At 37.4% G+C, this 21,607-nt stretch overlaps 2 protein-coding genes across 8 annotated transcripts in view; one reads left to right on the top strand and one right to left on the bottom strand.

The window, feature by feature from the left end:
* Positions 1 to 19,639, top strand: part of GARRE1 (granule associated Rac and RHOG effector 1) — a 55,109-nt gene extending 35,470 nt beyond the window's left edge. For all 4 annotated transcript variants that reach the window (XM_090149333.1, XM_031614989.2, XM_090149332.1 and 1 more), the window contains exons 4-14: positions 1,212 to 1,352; positions 1,633 to 1,728; positions 1,875 to 2,036; positions 2,961 to 3,119; positions 7,627 to 7,724; positions 9,191 to 9,316; positions 9,964 to 10,952; positions 13,316 to 13,481; positions 14,355 to 14,489; positions 16,026 to 16,104; positions 17,197 to 19,639. In XM_090149333.1, coding sequence (XP_090005459.1) covers positions 1,212 to 1,352; positions 1,633 to 1,728; positions 1,875 to 2,036; positions 2,961 to 3,119; positions 7,627 to 7,724; positions 9,191 to 9,316; positions 9,964 to 10,952; positions 13,316 to 13,481; positions 14,355 to 14,489; positions 16,026 to 16,104; positions 17,197 to 17,520 — 2,475 coding nt within the window. In that variant the 3' untranslated portion in view covers positions 17,521 to 19,639. The remainder of the gene's footprint in view (positions 1 to 1,211; positions 1,353 to 1,632; positions 1,729 to 1,874; positions 2,037 to 2,960; positions 3,120 to 7,626; positions 7,725 to 9,190; positions 9,317 to 9,963; positions 10,953 to 13,315; positions 13,482 to 14,354; positions 14,490 to 16,025; positions 16,105 to 17,196) is intronic.
* Positions 12,498 to 21,577, bottom strand: SS18L2 (SS18 like 2). Of its 4 annotated transcripts, XR_004170028.2 has the most exons (6): positions 21,425 to 21,577; positions 21,188 to 21,264; positions 20,815 to 20,999; positions 19,633 to 19,703; positions 14,353 to 14,473; positions 12,498 to 13,046 (listed from the first exon to the last, which is right to left on the bottom strand). XR_004170028.2 is itself a non-coding variant. In XM_031614994.2 (3 exons), the coding sequence occupies exons 1-3, from the start codon at positions 21,491 to 21,493 to the stop codon at positions 20,912 to 20,914; spliced, it is 234 nt and encodes a 77-aa protein (XP_031470854.1). In that variant the 5' UTR covers positions 21,494 to 21,577; the 3' UTR covers positions 20,504 to 20,911. The 4 variants fall into 4 exon arrangements, 1 of the variants encoding a protein (XP_031470854.1); XR_016470573.1 differs by lacking the exons at positions 12,498 to 13,046; positions 19,633 to 19,703; XR_004170029.2 differs by lacking the exons at positions 12,498 to 13,046; positions 14,353 to 14,473; positions 19,633 to 19,703 and adding an exon at positions 20,504 to 20,681.
* Positions 21,578 to 21,607: the final 30 nt, after the last annotated feature.

Below are 21,607 nucleotides of genomic sequence, written 5' to 3'. Positions count from 1 at the left end.
TGATATGAATGTATATAAGGAGTGCACAATGGAAACAGCTGTTTGTTATTAGTAATGAATTAACAGTATTTAGATATGGATCAGTGGACAGAAGGAATTATTAAAAAAATAGTCATTGCAGATACAGAGTGAAATTTTAGATGAGTAATAACTTAGAGAACATCTGTATCTTTAAAATTTTGAGCACTAATTCCATGTTTTTATTTTTTTCTGAAAATTTCTGACATTTCGGAAATTCTGAACATGTCAGAAATCTTGTTTTGATGTAGACTATAACATATAATCTAAACAGTTCTAATCCTGGTGTAGTTTTACTTCTTTTGTATAAAAATAATTTTATGTTTATTATTTCCTTAAAATTGTGTTACAGTTTCTAGAAATGTCCTGTAATTGCTATCAAGTTCATTTAAAACCTGCTTAGAATTAAAATTGGACTTAGAGATCTGGGACTCTATCCTTTTTTTCTTAACACCCCATTTCAGCTATTTCTCTGAATAAAAACTATATTTCAAAATAGAGTTTAATACAACTATTACACTATTCAAATCAACAGTATCCAAGGTCTTAAATACAGACAGAAATAAGCTTCTCTTTGTTTTCCACTGCTCGGTAGTATTTCAGTTTTTAAACCAGGTATTCTGTATTTAGTGTTTACCATTTTTTAAAACTGAAGTAGGTGAAGCTGTTACGCTCTTGTTGCCCCTGGTTAATTTTAGTCTTGTGTAGCTCTTCTCCTATTGTACCATAGTGATCACCCTTAACTTCATAAAGTGTATTTTATATACACTGGAATGTTTGTACATACATACATGTATGTATATTTTGTTTCTGTGACAAGTATTTAAAATACCCTTTATGATAAAAGATTTAAGTCTTTCCTCAGCTGAGCACACTGACCATGTGGCCGTGTAACCAGCAGCCATAGTCCAGAGAAGGAATTGAATTAGTAACAGCAAACAATGCTGATTTGATTTGCTATCCAACACCATACAAATTACATGAGATTTATACTTTCAAAGTGACACTAGAAGTTGAATCAGTTACAATAAGTAATTAGCTCCAGAATTTTTTCACTGCATGCTTCTTCTAATCTCCTTTATGTTTTAAACTCTGTGTAGGTTGTTTGGTTTTGTTTGTTTTTTAACTTCAGTGTGATTTTGGTTTGCTGTTGAACTTCTTAACCCAATATTTTTTTTTTTTTGATGTTATAGGCTACATCTCGATTGCGAGAAAGAGGTTGTGATGGATGTTTGGCAGGAATTGAAGTTCAACAGCTTTTCTGCTCACAGAGCGTAGCAATCCCCGAACATCAGCTCAAAGAGCTAAACATGAAAATTGACAGTGCTTTGCAGGTGAGTTTTTAAAATCAGTTGCTTTTGTGTGCATCTAGTGTAGTCAGTGGGACAATGAATGAAACAGGGAGGGAATATATTACTGCAGACATGTGTACCACAGGCAGCCCTGAAGTAAGAGAGGACTGCTGGTATTGAACTTACATGATAAATGTGTATACACTACAGAACTGAGTAAAGCAAACCTACTTAACAAATTCTATATGTGTATCCAGAATCAATGACTGCTTGCTTCTTTGCTGATTTAGCTGTTCCCTTTCAATTTTCTGTTTAATGTCAGGCTTACAAAGTGGCTCTGGAGAGCTTAGGCCATTGTGAATATGCAATGAAGGCTGGCTTCCACTTGAACCCAAAAGCTATTGAAGCAAGTCTTCAGGTAGGATCTGCTAAACCTGCCCTTTCATCCCTCTTCACTTAAAAATAACTATTAAAAAAAAAAAAAAAAAAGAAAAAATTGGACTCACAAGGATGTTTTCATTATCTTCATTTCCTTCTAACTAATCTTTTTTTTTTATGCTTCAGGGCTGTTGCAGTGAAGCCGAAGCCCAGCAAACAGGAAGGAGACAGACTCCACCTCAGCCAATTCAGTGTGAATTGCCCACTGTACCGGTTCAGATAGGACCACACTTTCTGAAAGGAATATCCTTTAATGAGTCTGCAGCAGAAAACCTGAAGCTGAAAACGGTAATAGTCCTGAATCTAATCACAATGGTTAAAAAATAAAATGAGAATCAGTAGAACCCCTTAAAACTCAGAGAAAAACCACAGTAGTTCAGCGCCAAACTCGTACTTAAAAGTGCATATTTTTAGCCTGACTTCCTGTGGAATCAAGATGTGATAACGCTGTAGGTTCACTCCTCCCTCTGATAATGTTTAAACCACCTAGGCAAATTTAGTCCAGAGAAACACACAAGTCTAAGAGGTAACTGGGGTTCTATAAACTTTTTAAAAATAGGTGGTTAGGTATCAAAATATGAAGAGGAATCCTTACAGATGTCCTAAGTAGGTGATGAACTTCAGAGCTTATATAATCTTAGGTGCCAAAACCAGTCAGGACTATGCCTTCTGCTGCTAAGGGAATAAACAGTATTACAATATATTTTCTTTCATGTCTTCCAAAGTTTAAGCAATCTTTCTAAGTCAACTTAAAATGTATTTTTAGAAGTTGTGGAAAAGTTAATTGAATTTTCAGTGTAGAGAAAATACAAAAGGTGTCCATTGAGAAGTAATTTGGGAATTTTAACCAGCTTTTTCCAATTTTTAGATAAGGCCAGTCCTTGCTCCTGAAAGTGTTGAAACAACCAACAACTTAAAATGTTTTTCTTTTGTCTTTGAAGTGCCTTTTGTAGTTTTGATTAAACTACTCTATTAAACTACTCTACTAGCAAAAGCTAAATACTGTTTATCGTGTTGGAGTTTTGTGTTCAAAACAGCACACACTGACTAAATGTTTCTGTTCTGCAGTTAAGGTCTTACATGTAGGACTGTTGAGAGGTAGCACATGTAGCAAGAGGTGGTTGAAAAGCTTCTGAAAAATGTGTACATATGGAGGCCATTAATGTTAACATTTCTGAATCACGTGACAAAAGGTGTTTGTTTTTTTTCCAGCACACAATGTTGCAACTAATTAAAGAAGCTGGATGCCATAATGGACTTACACCACGGGATGACTCTCCTGTTACTGAAGTACTAAATCAGGTTTGCCCTTCGACTTGGCGTGGAGCCTGCAAAACTGCTGTGCAATTGTTATTTGGCCAAGCAGGACTGGTAAGTAACTACAGATTCAAAAAAGAAGAAAAAAAAAAAAAAAAAAAACTACTTCAACATCCTGAAGAAAAACTAGGTATTTTAAAGTGTTTGAAAATTAATTTCCTACATCTTCCTCCATGTTTCTATTTATAACATGTAGCTAACTTTAGTTATAAACAAGATGTATCCTCATGGAATGCAAGTTTGTAGATGCTATCTGTAGTTGTTAGGAACAGGGGAAGGCAAGAATTGAAACTTCAGTAGTGAATACTATTTCAATAGTGAAATAGGAAGATGTTTGAAACTTCCTGTTCAATAAAACAAAGCAAACAAAACCACATCTGCCACCTTTCTCTCAGCTCAGCTTTGAAAAATGACTACTTTTTCCCTTTCTCCTTCAAATGGAAGCTTGGTTTTACTGCTGAACAGAAACCAGTAAGTCGTCTGCACCAAGTAATGCAACCTGGTGCCTCCAGCAGAAAGCATAGCACTTACATGCCTTTCTGTAGACACGTACATTCTTTAGAAACAAATGAGCAAAAGACACCACAGATTCTACACTACGTAAGGACATAGTAAAAATAGATGTTTGAAATGCATTATGATAAGAAAATGCACTTGTGCTCCTATGACTAGTTCCTGTGATCTCTTCATTTAATGAGGAGTTTGTTAATAAATTCATTTTTTTAGACTTGAGTTTTCATTTCACAGGGCAGATAAAATGGGGACAAGAGTGCAGTAGGATAGGATGAAATTGATGCACAGAGGTTTACCATATCCTACAATAGTTTCTATCAAGTATTCTTTGAATCATTTCGACTTAGCTAAGTGCTAAATGCTAGCTAAATACTACTTGTCGATTCATATATTGATTCCTTGTTCGAGGTGAATACAGGCTGCCAAAACTGTAACAAATCGCAATTTCAGATGGAAAGATCTTTATTGCTAATACTTTGCAAATACAGTTTGCAAGCAAACAGCTGATTAAGTGACTTGGCCTAACCTCCATTCTTAGTTCACTGAACCATATATTTTTTTGTACTGTTAATACATTTTCTAGTAATGGTGAATATCGGATGTTTCTATTTCAGGTTTCCTTTCATATTAGGTATTAGATATCCCCTTGACATGAAATATGCTGGAGAACTAGATTTAAGTCATAGTTCTTTGTAACAACACAGTTGAAAGGCTTAAAATGAAAGAGACAAACCATCAGTATCATAACAGCATTTACTGCCATCAATCCTTACCACAGTGTAACGTAGAGAGAAGTGGTAGTAAATTAAGCACTTTATGTAAGGAAATTTTACAGAGAGAGGTTTAAGAGGGTTGTATCTTTGCAGGGAGGGGAGTGCTTTGAAATAATAGGATCGATCAAATTTGTATTTAGGTGTTTACTAGTAAAATGTGTGTTAAATGCATGAACAACTAGAAAAAGGGCCATAGTTAAGTGAGACCGTCTTTGGCTGATAAGATGCTGGGAGACAGCAGCAAGGTATGGGAAATGGGGCCAAGAAAGAAGTGTTTGTCAGCAGCCCTATGGGAGTGTGCAGTAATTCCTTAGTAGTTCTTGGCTTCTGAGCATCTAGATGAGGAATGCCTTGGAGGATGCTGCACCCCCCACTGCTTCCTTTCCAGCAAAACAAAAGCTTAGGGGTTTCAGTGTTGTATACACCCAAATCTTGCCCTGATCAGATTTTGGGAGTGGCTCAAGGCAAATTTGAACTCAGGAGTCTGGAAACCTGGTGTCCCCTAGTCTAGACATAACTTGTTAGACCTGCTGGTAATTAAATCACTGATACTCTTTGGGTTTATCATAACATATGGAGAGTTGTCAGCATAACTTTATTATATGATCTCCCATATGACAGTGCTGATACAAAGAATATTATCTCAGTAGAAGCATGAATGTCTTTGCCTGAATCTCTTGTTCTGAAAATAGCAGGTTTCTATCTTCAATGACACAGTAATGAGCTCTACACGTAGTTGAAATACTTGTAAGCCTTCTGTCTGAGTTCATTCTCACTTTTGATTTGTTACAATACGAATGGGTGTGAAGGTATAAAATACGTGCAATAGTTCTTTTTACATGATTCAATTATGCTTGTATGTAGTCTCATGCAATGATGAGAAACTGTAATTTATTTCTTTAAAGCCGCCTTTGGGTGGAAATGAGGGAGGAAACACCTTTAAAACAAGAACAATGGATGTCTGGTGCTCGCAGGAAGCTATCCAGTGAGCACCTAGCAGGCAGGGAGTGAGAAACATGTTTATTTTCTTTTGTGTGCAACTCGGATAAATATATCATGGGACAATATTACGCAGTCTTTCGTTTACTGCTTTTGAAAACTAAGCTATCTGTATTAGTTCAGAATGATGAGTTAAGATGAATCAATATCTAACTTAAAAAGCAACATTGATACACTCACTGTCTTTGGCCTGTCGTGCCTTGTGCCTTTGCAGAAGAAACTCTTGTCAAGTGTAGAAAGTGCAGTGAGGTGTAAATTAGTTTGTTTTATTGTTTTAGGTTTTTAAATTAAAGATTATTTTTAGAATTGTAGAGGTGTGTGTGTGTATGTATATTCTATGTATATTCTAAGATAATATCTTGATATACACATGTGCTAAATGGTGTGTGTATAGATAAAGAATTCATGTCTTTTCAGATTTAGGTCAGCTAAGGAAAAGTATGTTTGAATAAAAAGATGTAGGAATTAAAGTAATTCAGAGGATGAATGGAAATAAAACTTTGAATTGGCATCCTGCAAAAAAATACTTTGTCTCTAGTTAGCAGTCCTTTCCTGTGCTTACTGATCTTCGTTAGCAGAAAACATGCATTGTGGGAGCACTGAATCTCCTAGTAGTTTTAAATCCAAGATGTTGTAACTGTGACCAAATGTTGAGAAATGTAACTTTTTTTTTAAAAGGAAAGGAGGAGGAAAAAAACCACCAAACAAATGCGGGGAAAACCCCTACCCAAGAGCATTGGCACTACAGTGCATCACTTCCAGGAACTGATCTAGATTTGCACCGATTAAAATTTTACTTCTTGACTGATGTGAGATCGATCTGAGATGCAGACAGCATTTCTGGGGGAAGCTGAGGGGAAAAGAAGAATTACTACTTAGTTGATCGCGCCTTAGTCCACTTATAATTGCAATATAGCTAAGTCTGTACCAAATTATTTAAAATTAAAATGGTACAAACATGAAGAAAAAATAATGGTGTTGCATTTTTCTATCTTAGGTATTATCGTGAGTGGATAATAGCATTTTTCCATGTGCTTAGACTGTACTTAGACAGATTTTGCAAGTCCAGATAAACCTGAGCAAATGTTCAGAGACAGCTAGAGGAAAATGAAGGCTTTATGTTAAAATATTGAGATGGTAGGAAATAGTAATGCTTCAGTATTGTTGGAGGGGTTTGGTAATGCAGGAGAAGAGAATCTCAGCTCTATTTATATTTCACCTTTCTTCATAAACAGTAATAGACAACAGGACAGAAGTAGAACAAGTGTAGGATGATTGCAAAAAAGGCAGTAATGCCCCTTGGGGCTTATTTATGCTGGAGGACTTTTTGCCATTTCAAGGATAAATGGTACAGTTAATCTGCTAGTCACCGGAGCGAGAACTGCTGACTGTTGCCAAAAAGCTGCTGGTTCAGCATGACCAAAATAGGAAATTATGGAAATGATCAAAAAGGCCAGCTCATGCAAACTGGACAACAGAAAGCACAAACCAAATATGGAACTTACTATCATTGGTATTGAAGTTTAAATGAAGTTGGAGTGAATCCATTCCTTCTCAGTTTTTAAAAAAGAGGTTCATAACAGATTAATTTTCAAGGCTTTCATTTTCCATATAAATTCATGATGTCTTACAGAAGGCTTAGAGTTTAAAAAAAAAAATTAAAAAAATTGAACAGTTCATTTTCTTCTCTTTACTACTATTAATTCTGTTTCCTACAGGACCATTGGGTAGTGATATGCTGGTATACGATTTTGTAATCATGAAAGTTTGTGTAGAGGGGTGTTAAAAATTGCAGGTTTTGTGAAGAGTTTCAGGCTAAATACTATTTGTCTGTAGCATGGTATGCATTATTTAAAATATTTTGAGAAATAGGTGTTTGGGGGCTATTAAGGTAGCAACTGTGTTAAATTTCTCACATATAAGAGCTGTTACACAAATCCACTGATAACTACCAGCTGCTACATAAAGAAGTTGGTAACTACATGGTAACTCTACAATGTAATTGAGAAGAATGTCCTTGAAATATGGGCTAATATATCAAACTAATCAGTTTACATGCTTTCATTTTTTCTTTCCCCAAGACATTTCAATACAAATTAACGTATGATGATGATTTTGAGAACTGATTTGTTTTTATCTGGTTCTTTGTACATCTTTGTACAAAGGTTCTTTGTAATGTGGCAGGGAAGTGAGATTATTGCATCCTGACTACAGGGGTGATAAAAATAACTGGAACTAATTCTTAAATTGCCTTTTATTTTCGTATTATTTTCTAGGTGGTTGTGGACACAGCACAGATTGAAAATAAAGAAGCCTACGCTCCTCAAATAAGTTTAGAAGGATCCAGAATAGTGGTGCAAGTTCCATCAACTTGGTAAGTGAAAGTACTGCATTGTAGATTATCCTAGTAGGTATGACAGAAATACATAGGAAAGAATACAATGCAGTGCAAGTGGAGCAAGGACTACTATATAATTATCTTCCTTAAGTTCCTTTATCTGGAACTAAATACCACTATTCATCAGGCTGACTAGCAGTTGTACTTGAGCTGTCTTTGTATTAGTGCTCCCTCTGTTGGCGGCAGTGGAAGGGAAGCAAGGCTGGTGCACAAGAGCAGAAGAAAGGTGAAAACGAGATGACAAGAGTGAAATAAATATAAATCCAGAAATATTCCTGTTACTCCGCCTGGCAGGTTCTGGGTGCTAGATGAGATTGATAGAAGAGCTTTAGCTCTTAACTAAGATGTTCTTTAGGTGCTGTTGTGAACTGCAGAACTCTGTGGTTCAAGAGGTGCCATTCCTAACGGTTTAATTAGCTGCCTAGGAAAGTAGAACATTAATTTGCATTTTGAGGTGAGGTCGTCTTCCCTTTTGAAACAATAATTTGGAATTACAGTATTTCCTTTATTTCTTCTTGGTGTTGTGAACTTCAGCGTAAAACACTGCATTCATCTGAATCCTTAGTGAGATAGCCTGTTGCTGATGGTACCAGTGGTGTGTCCAGAAGTACAAGTCAGCCCACAGTCTGTTTATCCAAATTCATCTTTAATTCCACTGTGGAGTATAAACCGGTGCTTCTCTATTCCCTTTACATAAATTGCTCTATTGTGAAAGAAAATACTGCTGAGCACTTTGTGCCAGCATTTGGAATCTCTGAAAGAGCTCCACCTGCTGGCACACTGAGAGAGTGCCTGTTTACTTATCTTTGCTGAAGGGGCTCATTAAATACTTAACAGCTGTGCCAGTACTTAAATCCAGGTTGTTCTGATTTCACCTCAAATTAAGACCTAATTCCATATATTATTGAAGAATTACAATAAGCCTGCATCTTCACAGATCAGTAAAATCTTCCACAGATTACTGGATATGCTGAATCATTTTTCATGCTGAGTGTGTCAGGACGGGTGTTTCTAGGATTGGACATCTAGAGTGCACTCAAGATTTAAATTTCATGCACTTTGCCTTTTTGTCAGGCTTGTTAAGTGTTCTTGCCATTTCCTAAAAAACAGGATTTCTTGTGTTTTTGTTTTTTTTTTAAATTTCTTAATATGCCTTAGTCATTCCTACTCAGCTAAAAAGGAAATCATTAATCTTGATTTTGAAACTACATGATAAAACTCTTGCCTACAATGAAATTTTTTTATATAGTCAACAATTTAAAAAAATAAACTAGGGCTGTGGGTATTAGTCCTTGGAGAATCCTCAGGCATTCATATGTTATACTGCCTTGCTAGTTGTACCTTTGCAGGAGCAAAAGTAGCATATTAATTAGCCTTTCATTACCTGACTAGTATGGTAAAATTGTTCAGTGTGAAATTCAAAGTTTTGATTTTGATTACAGGTGTCTAAAAGAAGATCCAGCAACAATGTCTTTGCTACAGAGGAGTCTGGATCCAGAGAAGACTTTGGGACTAGTAGATGTGCTCTATACTGCTGTGTTTGACATACCAAGGTGGAAGGAGGGAAGGTACATCTCCTCTTGAGCCTCTTGTTTAAACAAAGTCATTGCTGTTGAAAAGACTATACTGAGCAATTAATAGCACTAGTTAACCAGAAGGAGAAATCACTGGTCAAACAAAGCAAGAAACTTGTACTCTATATAGGTAATCTTGTGAGTACGTACAGACATACAGCAGACTTAAAAAACCAAACAAAAAAACCCTAGCAGATTATCTATGTGCACAAAAGTATTTTTCTCTTGCATAAAAAAACCCACTTGATTTATATTAAATAAATATTTTCATTTGTATCTTGAAGTGCAATTAAAAATTCTTAAGGAGAATAGTAAATGCTACTGCATATCATAGAATTACAGAATAGTTGGAATTGGAAGGGACCTCTGGGAATCATCTAGTCTAACCTCTCATACAAGCAGGATGCTGTAGAGCACGTTACCCATGACTGTGGTTAGTAATAGTTTGAATTGTTACTGCAAGTAGCCAATGAACTAGCAATCTGATAGAGAACTCCAGTTTTATTTCTTCCACTTCCTATTACCCAAATGCACATTTTTCTCCAAAATAAAAACTCAGTTAAATGTCTTTATGTATCCAGTGCAGTGTTAGGATAAATGGGAGTTATTTGGTGGTTTGATAAATGTTTTTGTTGATGCAGGGAGCAAGCTTTGCCTTGTATTCAGATCCAGTTACAGCGTGAAATCTCAGACTTTGGGAACCAAGTTGACATGCCATCTGGAAATGGAAGCAAATCTTCAGGTGGTCTACAAAAGACATTTTCAAAACTGACTTCACGGTTTACAAAAAAAACTTCCTGCACCAGTACAAGTAATAGTGGAAGTTATTCAATCCCCAGTACACCTTCCAAAAATGTCTTCATAAGTTCCAGCTCAGAGGAGAAGGCTAAAATGCCCACTAACATAGATGCACGGCTACAAAGCATTTTGAACATTGGTAACTTTCCTAGGACCACAGATTCACTGCAGTCAATTCAGAGCACAAATAATCAGATAGTAAATGGGTTTTTAGTTGAAAGACAGGACAACTTCTTCAAACTGGATGAAAGCAAGGATGACAAAGGTATGAATTTACCAACTGACCAAGAAATGCAGGATGTTATAGATTTCTTGTCTGGTTTCAACATGGGCAAATCCCAGCAGACTTCTCCAATGGTGAAAAGAAGAAACTCTATTGCATCCTCTACAGCAACAGAACAAAAATCAGGAACAGTACAACAGCAGCCCCAATCTGTCTCTCACACACCACTGCATCCTTCTCAGCAAGGCTTGTCACAGCAACAACAGTCACAAAAGCAGCAGCAGCAAATGCAATATTACCAACATTTGCTTCAACCTATCGGACCACAGCAACGTGTACCTGCCAAATGGCTGACTAATTCTTCACAGCAGCCAGCCCAAACTGTAGGAGCTGGATTGTCTCATTTAAACCAGTGGAATAATCCTGGTTTTTCAGATTTAAGCTCTGATTTATACAGTTTGGGTCTTGTGAGCAGCTATATGGACAATATGATGTCAGAGATGTTAGGACAAAAGCCACAAGGACCTAGAAACAACACGTGGCCAAATCGTGACCAAACTGATGGAGTATTTGGAATGCTGGGAGAAATTCTGCCTTTTGACCCTGCAGGTGTGTGTGTTTTCCTTTATTACTTTTTAAGAGGATCCTTTTACAAATAAAAGAATACTGTTAGATATTCTTAGCAGTAATTATTTCCTAGTACTATTTACCAGATGCTAAGGTTATTAAAAATAGAGATATAGGTTTTTGTGTATGCTTTTTTTTTAACGTAGGTTGAACTGAAGTACAAAAAAAAAAAAAAAAAAATTAAGTAAAAAATGTCAGTAAGTTTCATTAAAAAATAAGAATTTTAGCAAATTCCTTGTTTATCTCAGTGGTAGTTCTTACCTTTCCTATAGGGATCACATAGAAGAGTTGAAACTTACAGATAATGCTCCTCTTGCTGTTAATTTTTTAGATCGTTTAAAAGAATAACATTCAGATTTATGTATTTTGCCTCCCCCATCAATTATTCTTCCTGCTCTTTACCAGTCTTGCACTCTAGAGATACAACTGAATTGCATCTTTCCCATATCCCTGCTTTCCCCCTTCAGTATGAGAATCACACCAATTCCTGCTCTCCAGCTGTTACTGCATTGAAAAGCTTGGATGCTAAAGGATTAGAGACTGAGGAGCAAGTGTTATGTGGTTTGCCATGTATGTTGGAACCACTGGTTAACTATAAATGTATGGGGATTATTATTAAAGATGAAGTGAGATAAAAATTTATGGTTATAAGCAAATAACTTAGGGACTATTAAATTGATTATGGAATCTGGGTCTAAGAGGAGATTAATGATACTACTGAGATCAAAAGACCAGTCTATTCTCTTACAAATGTATCTGTTGGTGTGGAACATAGCTACAGGAATTTTGTACTGTGCATTTATTAAAAGTGCCAGAAAAATCTTTTCTAAAACCACATTATCATTTTTCTGCTGTGATGTGTGCGTGTGTGACTAAAAAAATCTTCAACCAAATAGATTGGAATTAGAACCTTTCTTCATTTAACATGCCAGGTTGAACTGTGGTGTTGTTTGAAATCTAAGCTTCAGTTAATGTAGTACAGAAAGCTTTAAACACGCACACAAAAAAATTCATTTTCAGACTTCCTTAGGACTTGTACATTTGTCACTTGAAACAAATTGGGTTACTTGATGAGTATTTTTAGTCTGAAAATAATGACTTTTCAAAGAAAAATCTGCTAATTAAGAATTTATAGAGTTGATGGTTTTTTTTTTTATGGTCAAAGGCCTAAGTGACTGCCTAAAATGTATTCTGCAGTATCTTTATAATCCCTAAGGAATTAATGTGGTATCAGTAGAGGGAAGATTGATACATCCATATTTTTACTAGTGAACCTATGTCATGAAAGGGTGTTTATCTGTTTTTACGGAGGTAAAATTGACACAAGTTGCTATTTTGCATATAATTGTAATTTAACACCTCGTGCTACCCACAGAACCAAACTATTCTTGCCCTTCAGAACCTATCCTTCGATCTGAGGATATGTCTAACTTCCAGCCACAGATTAAACTGACATAAAAGTATTTCTCAAAGTAACTAGTAGTGGCAACACTTTGTTTCTGTACAGCTGTCAGGTAGCTCTGTTCCTTGTTTGTAAAAAAAAAAAAGGATGTCTAGAAACAAAGGTAACTTATTTATTTTTGTTTTAATTTGAATGCAACAGAACATTAGAGCTTTTCTTTTGTAAATGTGCAAAATGAAAATAAAGAAGCTTTCCTTCAAATGCTGAACTGAATGTAGGGAAGCAATCACGTGAACAAAAGGTATTTTGATTTGTTTTCCAAGCTGTGCACTTTAAGACTTTGTATGTTAAAAATTACTATTTGTTTTCAGTAAATATCAATCTTATCCTGAACTACAAAGTACTTCAGGATCAAAATGTTTTCAGAATGGTTGTGGTCTTTCTAAGAAGTAGGAGCTTCTGGGCTGCGTGTTTTAATGCGATCAATCTGAGCTTTTGGTCTCTTGAGAAGCAAAATCACAGTATGGATGGAAATCATTTTGTGATCCTGAATCAAGAGTAATAATTCAACTATTATTCTTCTGAAATGGATAAATATCCAGTCTCCAATTTTGTCAGTATCTGCTGCTGGACCTTTCAGGGCACAGGCATGATCGTAGTCACAAAATACTCCTCTTCAGAGGGAATGCAAGGGACAGGCGTAGACGAGATGAGAATTCCAGATGAGAATTATTATCTACCACGTACAACATATCTACTTTTTATTAAAACATTTCCTAATCAGTGTTCAGTGCTCCATCAAGAAGTATAAGTGGTTTAGCATTAATTATTAGTGAGAAGGAACTTCTTTTCTATGGTCAGGTCTAGAGGATTAAAAGAAAGGGTTAAATGCAGTAGAAATAGCTGAATGTCGGCTACTGATTTCATGATTTCTTTTATTTAGTTGGGTCTGATCCAGAGTTTGCCCGCTATGTTGCTGGGGTCAACCACGCTATGCAACAAAAAAGGCAAGCACAGCATGTCCGTCGTCCAAGCAACACACGAAGCAACTGGCTTCTGCCTGATGATCCTCACAAAACCTGGCCCTTTCCTGAGTATTTCACAGAAAGGTAAGAGAATGGTCAAGCTACTTTTATTTGGGTCAGTTCTACACTCAAAACTTGGCAGGATATGGGAATAAGAGCTGTTTTTTTTCTGATTGCTGCTGCACCAGTTAAAAGTTGCAGCTCATGGCAAGAGTAAAAAATCTGAGTCCTTTCTGCTTTCTTGATACTGAAGAACTGGCATTTGTTTGATACAGTTCTTAAAGTAGAACATGTACTAAGTTTGATTCAGAGGATATGAGGACTTTGTAACAGATTCATTCGGAATTTTCTTATTTCAGTATTTTGAAATTGCTTAAGAGCTAGTTTTGATGAGGAGTGATTCTGTGAAAGTTGCAATACCTGACTTAATTCAACTGAACAGATTTCAGACACTTAATCTTATTACTTTAAAGCATGTCACTCTACCTTACAGAAAGTATGCTAGTAGTTTTTAATGTCTTCCAAGTTGTAACTTTATTACAAAACAAGTCTGTTTGTCTACATAGTTACAGCTATGAGTCTAGGGCTAGTTTAAAACCAGTAGGACAAGGGTGTTTTCTAGCTCAGTTATGCAGTGAAAGAGCTGAGTGCTCAGTGACTGCAAAACCAAGAATCATTTGTTTTTGTTTCTTAACCAGGACAGATTGTGTTATTTTAGTAGAAAAAAAAAATATATATATATATATATACTGATTGTAACAGACAAAGCAGTGATACGATCACTCAGAAGTAAATACATGAAAGTATTTGTGTTAGTTCTACATTTAACAAAATATTGAAATTTCTTTGTGCCCTTGAGGTATCATCTGTCACTGAGATTCAGCATAACTAACTAGAGCATACAGTCTGGACCAAGCAGTATAAATAGAAGGACTAATAAAACGTTTTGTCTTACAGTGATGTGACAAACAGCTGGTCTGGTACTCAAGGAGATTCTGCCAGCTCGAGTGATGAGACCTCCTCAGCCAATGGGGACAGCTTGTTCTCCATGTTCTCAGGGCCAGACCTTGTCGCTGCTGTAAAGCAGAGAAGGTTAGAAAAATGAACAGAAATGCATATCACTTTATAAAAATCACTTTTGATAATTTGAGGACACACATATAACTTTACCCGACTGACAGGGGTCAATTATGAATGTTGGTTTGTGTGCTACACACAATCAGTGAATCAGTGTCTAGTGTGCATGATCTTAATGCTAGTGGTTCACAAATTGAATTATATCAGCAGCTAAATCTTAATAGACATTAACATCTGTACAGATAGTTTCAGCTGTTGGCTGTAACTGATTATGTCTAAAAGGAGCTGACATTCTCCCTATAAGATAGTCTGTTTGGGATGACAATTCTTCCTAAAGTACTGGGGTCTTAGAGATCATCTTTGAATTGGTTTTATGAACTGTACTGCAGTGTAGCTTTGTCGTGCCCCTACGCAGCATTTTGATACCAGCAAGTTCCTATTCCCTGGCTTCTCCTGCAGCTTTGTGGCACTTGATAATACTACCCTTAAAGTGTAAACTTCTTTCTAACATTGCCCACCAACACCATTTCAGTAGATTTAAATACTTAAATACTGACTATTTGCTCCTTTCTTTCTGATAAAAGGAGGAGTTTGATTACATTCCAAAATAAGCTTAGTAACTTAAAAACTAAGCTAGAATTTTAAAATATGAATAATCAACAAGTGAATTCGACTAAACTAGAATACACTTAAATGCAATAGTATAAATTACAATGTAATTACTTCCAGCTTTCCCAAAGGGCTTGTAGCTGTGTCTTTGAAACCTCAGTGATTCTATGCTGGGGGTTAGTCAAGAGGATAGAAGGCACAACATGAAGCATGAATTCCCAACAAATAAGGCACAAGATGAAGCATGATTTGTCACCAAATTTCAGTCTGGAATTAAACTCTCAGCTGATTTTTAGACAAGGTTTTAAAAAGTAAAATATTCAGTGACCAAATACTTTTAAAATTAATATTTAATCAGAGACAAAATCAGAGTTGATACATTAGAATACAGCTATCTACTCTCTGGTGACAGGAAAAAAATCAGTGGCCACACTGACAGTTTTCTGCAGATTACCACAGAAGTTATTTTTATATGCATTGGGATAAAGAAAGTATGCTGGGGTAAAGTAAGATGAAACTGAGGCAAACAAGTTGAAAGGAATTGACTAAGTCAGGAGGTGCTTTATGAGTTTGCACCTTTACCAAAACTTTTAAGAGGGGACAAAAATAAATGCTGAATTGAAATAACTGGAAGGTTGTTATCTAATAAGCATCACAGCAAAAGACCAGCTCATCTTCCTTTTTTATCTCCACAAAAACGTGTTGTTGAAGCTGTAGCTGCACTGTCAAGTCTCTGACAGTATTCAGTAACAAATTTCTTGCTGCAATAACTTGTACTTTTACCTCTACTAAGAAAAAACATGAGATGAAATGCCAGTACACATTCTAGGCTGTCAACTAAAGACAGAGTGGAACTACAGAATGGTATTCTAGTGGCAGATTAATGCATGTGACTAATTTAAAAACAAATAAACCGAACTAAATGTTGCTTTCTTGGAGCAGAAAACACAGTAGTGGAGAACAGGAACCTAGTACATTACCATCACCACCTCTTCTTTCTGCAGTAGATGACCGTAATCAGGTAAGTGGAAAACTTTGTTTAGTCATTTTTTCTGCATGTGTTTTGGAGTGGTTTTCTTTAGGAAATCAACTAGAACAGAAGCTATGTTCCTTACCTTTACTAAATGCAAACGATTTACACTGAAGTAGTACTAGATTCTTCTTTTTTTTTTTAAATGTAAAGTACCAAATTTAAAATTGGAAATAATTTCACTTTTCCCTTGTAGCAGAAATTACAATAGAAAACCAGGCAACACAGTCAACTTCAGTTTTCTCTACACAAACAAATAAAGTACCACCAGATTGGCCCTTGCGGCCAGGAAGGGCAGTGGCCAGCAGGTCAAGGGAAGTCACCCCCCTCCCGTACTCTGTCTTGGTAAGGTGACATGTGGAGTACTGTGTCCAGTTCTGGGTTACCCAGAAAGACAGGGAACATCTAGAGAGAGACCAGCAGAGGGCCACAATGACAATTAGGAGCCTGGAGATTTCTCTTAGGAGGAAGGCCTGAGACCTGGGATTGTTCTGCTTGGAGAAGACGGGGTAACGGAGGGTGGTGGGTAGGTATCAATGCTTCTAAATACTTAAAACACTTAAAGAGTGAGAGTGCTTTCAGTGGTGCCCAGCAGCAAGTCAAGGGGCAGTGGGCACAAACTGGAACACAGAAAGTTCCATTAGGAAACAGAGCACTGAAGTGGGCTGCCCAGAGAGGTTGTGGAGTCTCCTTCTCTGCAGATGCTTAAAACCTGCCTGGATGCATTCCTGTGCACCCTACTGCAGGGAATTGCTATAGCAGAGGGGTTGGACTTGATGATCTGCAGAGGTCCCTTCCCACCCCTACAGTTCTGTGATTCTGTTAATTACCTAGCTTACTAGAAATTTTAACTTACAGCAGGGCTGCTGGTCATCAAGCAAATGTGCTGAATAAAGGTTTTTCAAGAGGCAAATACTGTATGAGCTATGAATTGTATATATGCATTAATTCTGTTTTTAAAGATTAATCTTCTGAAAATGTTATAGTTAAGTACTATCTCAAAAGGAAGTACATTGATCAAAAACCAACAAAACAGAAAAACCAACCCGCTTTACAAACCAACGACTATTTCTGTTTTCTCAGGATAATAAAACCAAAACCTGGCCTCCAAAGGCACCCTGGCAACATACGTCCTCTGTCACGAATACACTACCCAGTCAGAGTACATCTTTGTACCCTATGAGCAGCCCTGTCAGCCAGTGGAGTGACACGATGCAGATCCTTCAGTCACCCGTGTGGGCAGCAGCCAACGACTGTGCTCCATCAACAGGAATTTCCTCTAGCTTTGCCTATGCGCAGCAGCAGCAGTCACAGCAACAGGCTTCCCAGCACAAACAGATGAATAAGGGCTTTAAATCTTTTCCAGTAAAGCACGAACGCAGACCATCTTACCTGCATCAATACTGATTGCTTTTCATATTGGAAAATGCAGCACAGGGCCAAACAGTTATAAAGTACATGTACTTTTTTCACAATTGTGTGTTGGCTATATCCTGTTTATCTTATTAAATAGGGAATTGAGGGGGGCTTGAGGAGAGGTATAAAAACTCTTGAACCTTATTTACAGTGCTGAGCAATATGGCCAATATGTTTGTACATGAAACAGCCCAAAACTGTGATGTAGAAATGCTTTTAAAAATATCTATATTGCCTTTACTTTCAAAAGCTTTTTTTAAAAAAAAAAAATAACTGCTGAAGGACTACCATACAAAAAACACTGTATTTTGTAGCTATTTTTTCATATAGATTTATAGTTGACATCTTACTGAAACACAATGAATATGTTGAAGCAAACATACAGTGGTCACTTTGCTCAGTGCTGTGTTTAAATTTATAATGGACAAGCTGGAAAGCCTTTGTTTTTTCCATTAATGGCCTGTGGGCAACTTTTTTTTTTTTTAAATGAAGTGTAAGTGCAGCTTTTCATGTGCCACACAAGCGAGTTCATTATAAAACTGTTGCAGAAGCAGTTGTGAAATTGAGTGTTGTGGTAGTTTCCTTACTCAAAATATAGATCAGCAGAACCACTCAAATTTGTGTCACAAATGTTAACTGAGCTGCTTAAAGTAGTTGGCACCTGTGTGGATAATATGACACTGGTTTTCAAATAAATACATTTGTTAATGCTTCATCTGGCCAAAGGCATTATCCACACAGTACTCCTTCAGTGTGTGAAAGTACAGCCTGAAAGACTACTTGCATATATTTTAAAGTCTTATTTCAGATGCTAGTTGATTTAAAAAAAAAAAAAGAAAAAAAAAAAGTTGTGAGCTGGCTCAGAAGATATTAGAACTGTAATGTGGGGTAGCAGTTAGCTATAAGAACGTTATTTTTTTTAAAAGGATAAAGTAATTATTTGCAGTCAATATGTGCCATTAAGTGAACCTGTGGAATTGGGAATAATCTTCCAACCAAAGTGGGTCTGGGAGTGACTGGTGCTTAAAAAGTGAAGAACAATGGTAAATATATATATAGCTATCCCACTGTATATTAACTGAGATTACAGAAGATTCTTTATATAGTTAGAGCTTATTTAAATTTTCATATTTCATCTTTGAAAGAGACTAAAAAAACCACAATATTTTCTGGTATAAGAGTTTTGACAGTATTAATCTTATTTTTGTATTTTTCTTAAGTCATATCATTCTAATATGTTAACTACTAGTAAAATGGGTTATTAGTTCTAACTACATAATTTTTCAATGAAGAGAAAGCACATTTGTTGTTTTTGTTTCTACAAACTAAGTACATCTATATCTAAAGATACCAAAAAATTAATACATATATATAAATAAGAAGTATATACAACACTAAAACTATTAAACATTTGGGTATTTAAAACCCATCCACCTTTTTTGTTTGTATGGTGATGGGCTGTATTTGCTGGCCCAGATTGTTACTTTTTGTGCTGTTTGAGGATGCCAATGTTGCCTGTATTTATGATATTGTCACCACGTTTTCTGAAAGTTCATACTTACATGTTTACAAAGATTTGTTTGCTGTACATAGACTTTTTACAGTAATGTGCTTTGCACAATCAGTGTGGCTTGTCTGTAAATTGTTGATGGTCTGTACTACTACAGTTTTGAAAACCCTCTGCTGAAAATGTTAGTGGTTACTTAACTTGATGAATGGTTTTGAGTTTCCTCAGTCTTGTCATTTAGATCTAATATTAAATCCTAAATTTGGTTGTAGTTACTGGTTATTCACACTAAGACCAAAACGGAAGTTAATGAAAACATCTTATTTTGAACTCCTCCTAACAAGTGCCAAAATTATTGCTATAGTTTGTGCAGCTGATTCATAATTACAAATGCTGGCAGGTTTCTAGATGTACATAAGTAAATTGCAGAAACAAAGTCTGTCTGCATTTTGACCACGTAGGTGCTACTATGTCCTTTGCTTCCGATTGTTCTGAACACTGGTAATTTTAAGAGTTGTTGCACTTGGCAAATGAGTCTTGCCATTAAACTTCACTTACACTGCCAAGTGCAAGGGTTTGGTGCTTAGTTAACTTACCCTTATTGCAGTGCTTCTGTGAATAGCTAATGCTTCTGAACTGGAATTGTACATTTTGTATTTTAAAGCTTCTGTAAAAGTAAAATATTAGCTTTATTAAAGATATACATTTAATAGGTCATACCTGTTTAAAATATGCACCTTACTGAAAATGAGCAGCACCTAAAATTGTAATTTTGGTTTGTAAACAATGACCTTACTTCATTAACATAGGATTATTTAACAATTTGCAAGTTGTTAACTGCCTACTTACATGATATAAAACTGAACTTAGTACACCATACAACCTGAAGCATCTTAAAAGCTACTCTTTCATAAGAAGAGAAAATGCCTTAACAGTATCTTTGGACTATTAGTGCAGATGAACATTGCCACAAATAAGTAACATGAAATTTTAGATGAGTAAATCATTTTAATGGGAGTGAGTGAAAACTTTTTTTTTGCTGGGGGGAGGGAGGGGAGAACTAGTTACTGAGGCTTGTTTAGCTTATGCTAATTGTATCACTGAAATGCACAAGCAGGTGTAAAAATATGTATATAATAGTAAAATAAGCTGTGCTCTCGATAGGTAAGGGTACAGAGGCAGACAGGTGAGAGGCTGACAAATACCCAGGGTGCACATAAGGCCATACTGATTATGCAAGAAGTTACTTGTTTGCAGAATCTGTAGGGCAGAACACTCCAAGCAAAAATGAAAATCTTGATGCAAGTGGGGCTAATATCAGCCCTCTCTTAGTGAACTTGACTGTTGCATAACTTAAAAGCTGTTACCTCTTTCCTAGAATTCTGAAATTCAAGCTCCTTTTGCAGTAAATGCCAAGGTGTTTTTTTTTAACATGTTAACAAACATGTTACATTAATCCAGAAAATATTGCTTTACAAAACACACCTTCAATTTATTAGCACAATTTTTATGATACAGTACACACAATAGTCTGTGCAACATGTGTCTCTTGTCATTTCTACTTTCCCACCTGCTCAGTGGCGTCTCCTCGCTAAGGCTGCCACAATCTTCCCAAGGCAGCGGCGGTGCTGTCCTGACAACTGAGCTATTTTCAGAAACACACAACACTGAGGTTTTCCAGAGACAAAAGCTTGGTAATTCTCCCCCCTACGTTCTACGTAGTAGGAAGAAAGAAGCTATTCTAACATTAGAATTCACACAGAGGGATGGCTCTTTACCTGCCTTGTGTGACTACATCTTCTCCCTCTCACAGTGGCAATCTAAACTAAAGCCTTTCTTTGTAAGGCACGGCAGCCTGCAGCCCGGTGCGTGCAGTCACTCTGTAGTCTTCTGCGCGCTGGGCGGCGTCGCATCTGCAATTGTGGCTAAATAAATGAGGTTTCTGTGCAGGATATGCTGGTACCTATCAAGGAAAGAAAAACGTTTTTTGGCAAGTGAGCGACTGCCTGTTTTTCTCTAGCAGATGCCGCAGACCGAAGCCGTCACTTCCGCAACCGCTCGGCGTTCTGTCCGCGGTCCGCGCAGGGCCGAGCCGAGGCCACCGCCCCTCCCCGCCCCCCGAGCCGCTCGGGGCGGCCCGCCCGCACTTACTGCACGCAGTCGGTGGCGCGGCCCTTGCTCTGGTACTCCACGATGCAGCGGATCAGCTGGTCGTTCTCCTCCAGCAGCTGCGGCAAACATCGCCGTCACCGCCCGCCTCGGCCCCGCCTCCCGCGCCGCCGCTGAGGGGGGTTGCGAGGGCGGCGGCGGGGCCGGGCGGAGCCGGCGCCCCCCGAGCCGTGCCGGGTGGTCCGCCGCCGCCAGCCCGGGACCCCGCCGCCCACTCACCCGCTGCAGCGTCTCCTGGTTCACCTCCGCCTTGCCGCGCAGCCGCTCCGGCACGAACACCACCGACATTCCGCCGCCGCCGCGCGCCTGCGCTGAGGGAACGGCCGCCCCGCGCCTGCGCCGAGGGAGCCGCCGTTCCCGCCCCGCGCCGAAGGAGCCACTCCCCGCTCCCCCCCCTCACGC

Source organism: Phasianus colchicus, chromosome 13 (genome assembly GCF_987193195.1).
Source record: "Phasianus colchicus chromosome 13, bPhaCol1.hap1.1, whole genome shotgun sequence".
NCBI classification, from domain to species: Eukaryota; Metazoa; Chordata; class Aves; order Galliformes; family Phasianidae; genus Phasianus; species Phasianus colchicus.
The sequence above is the reverse complement of the archived record's forward strand: the minus strand, read 5'-3'. Positions and strand labels throughout refer to the sequence as shown.

Excerpts from the sequence above, each read along its gene's own strand:
- SS18L2 (XM_031614994.2), bottom strand. The coding sequence starts at position 21,493 with ATGTCGGTGGTGTTCGTGCCGGAGCGGCTGCGCGGCAAGGCGGAGGTG. Across the intron at positions 21,265-21,424 it reads ACCAGGAGACGCTGCAGCGG|CTGCTGGAGGAGAACGACCA; the intron begins GTGAGTGGGCGG and ends TGTTTGCCGCAG. Across the intron at positions 21,000-21,187 it reads CGCGCCACCGACTGCGTGCA|GTACCAGCATATCCTGCACA; the intron begins GTAAGTGCGGGC and ends TTTCCTTGATAG.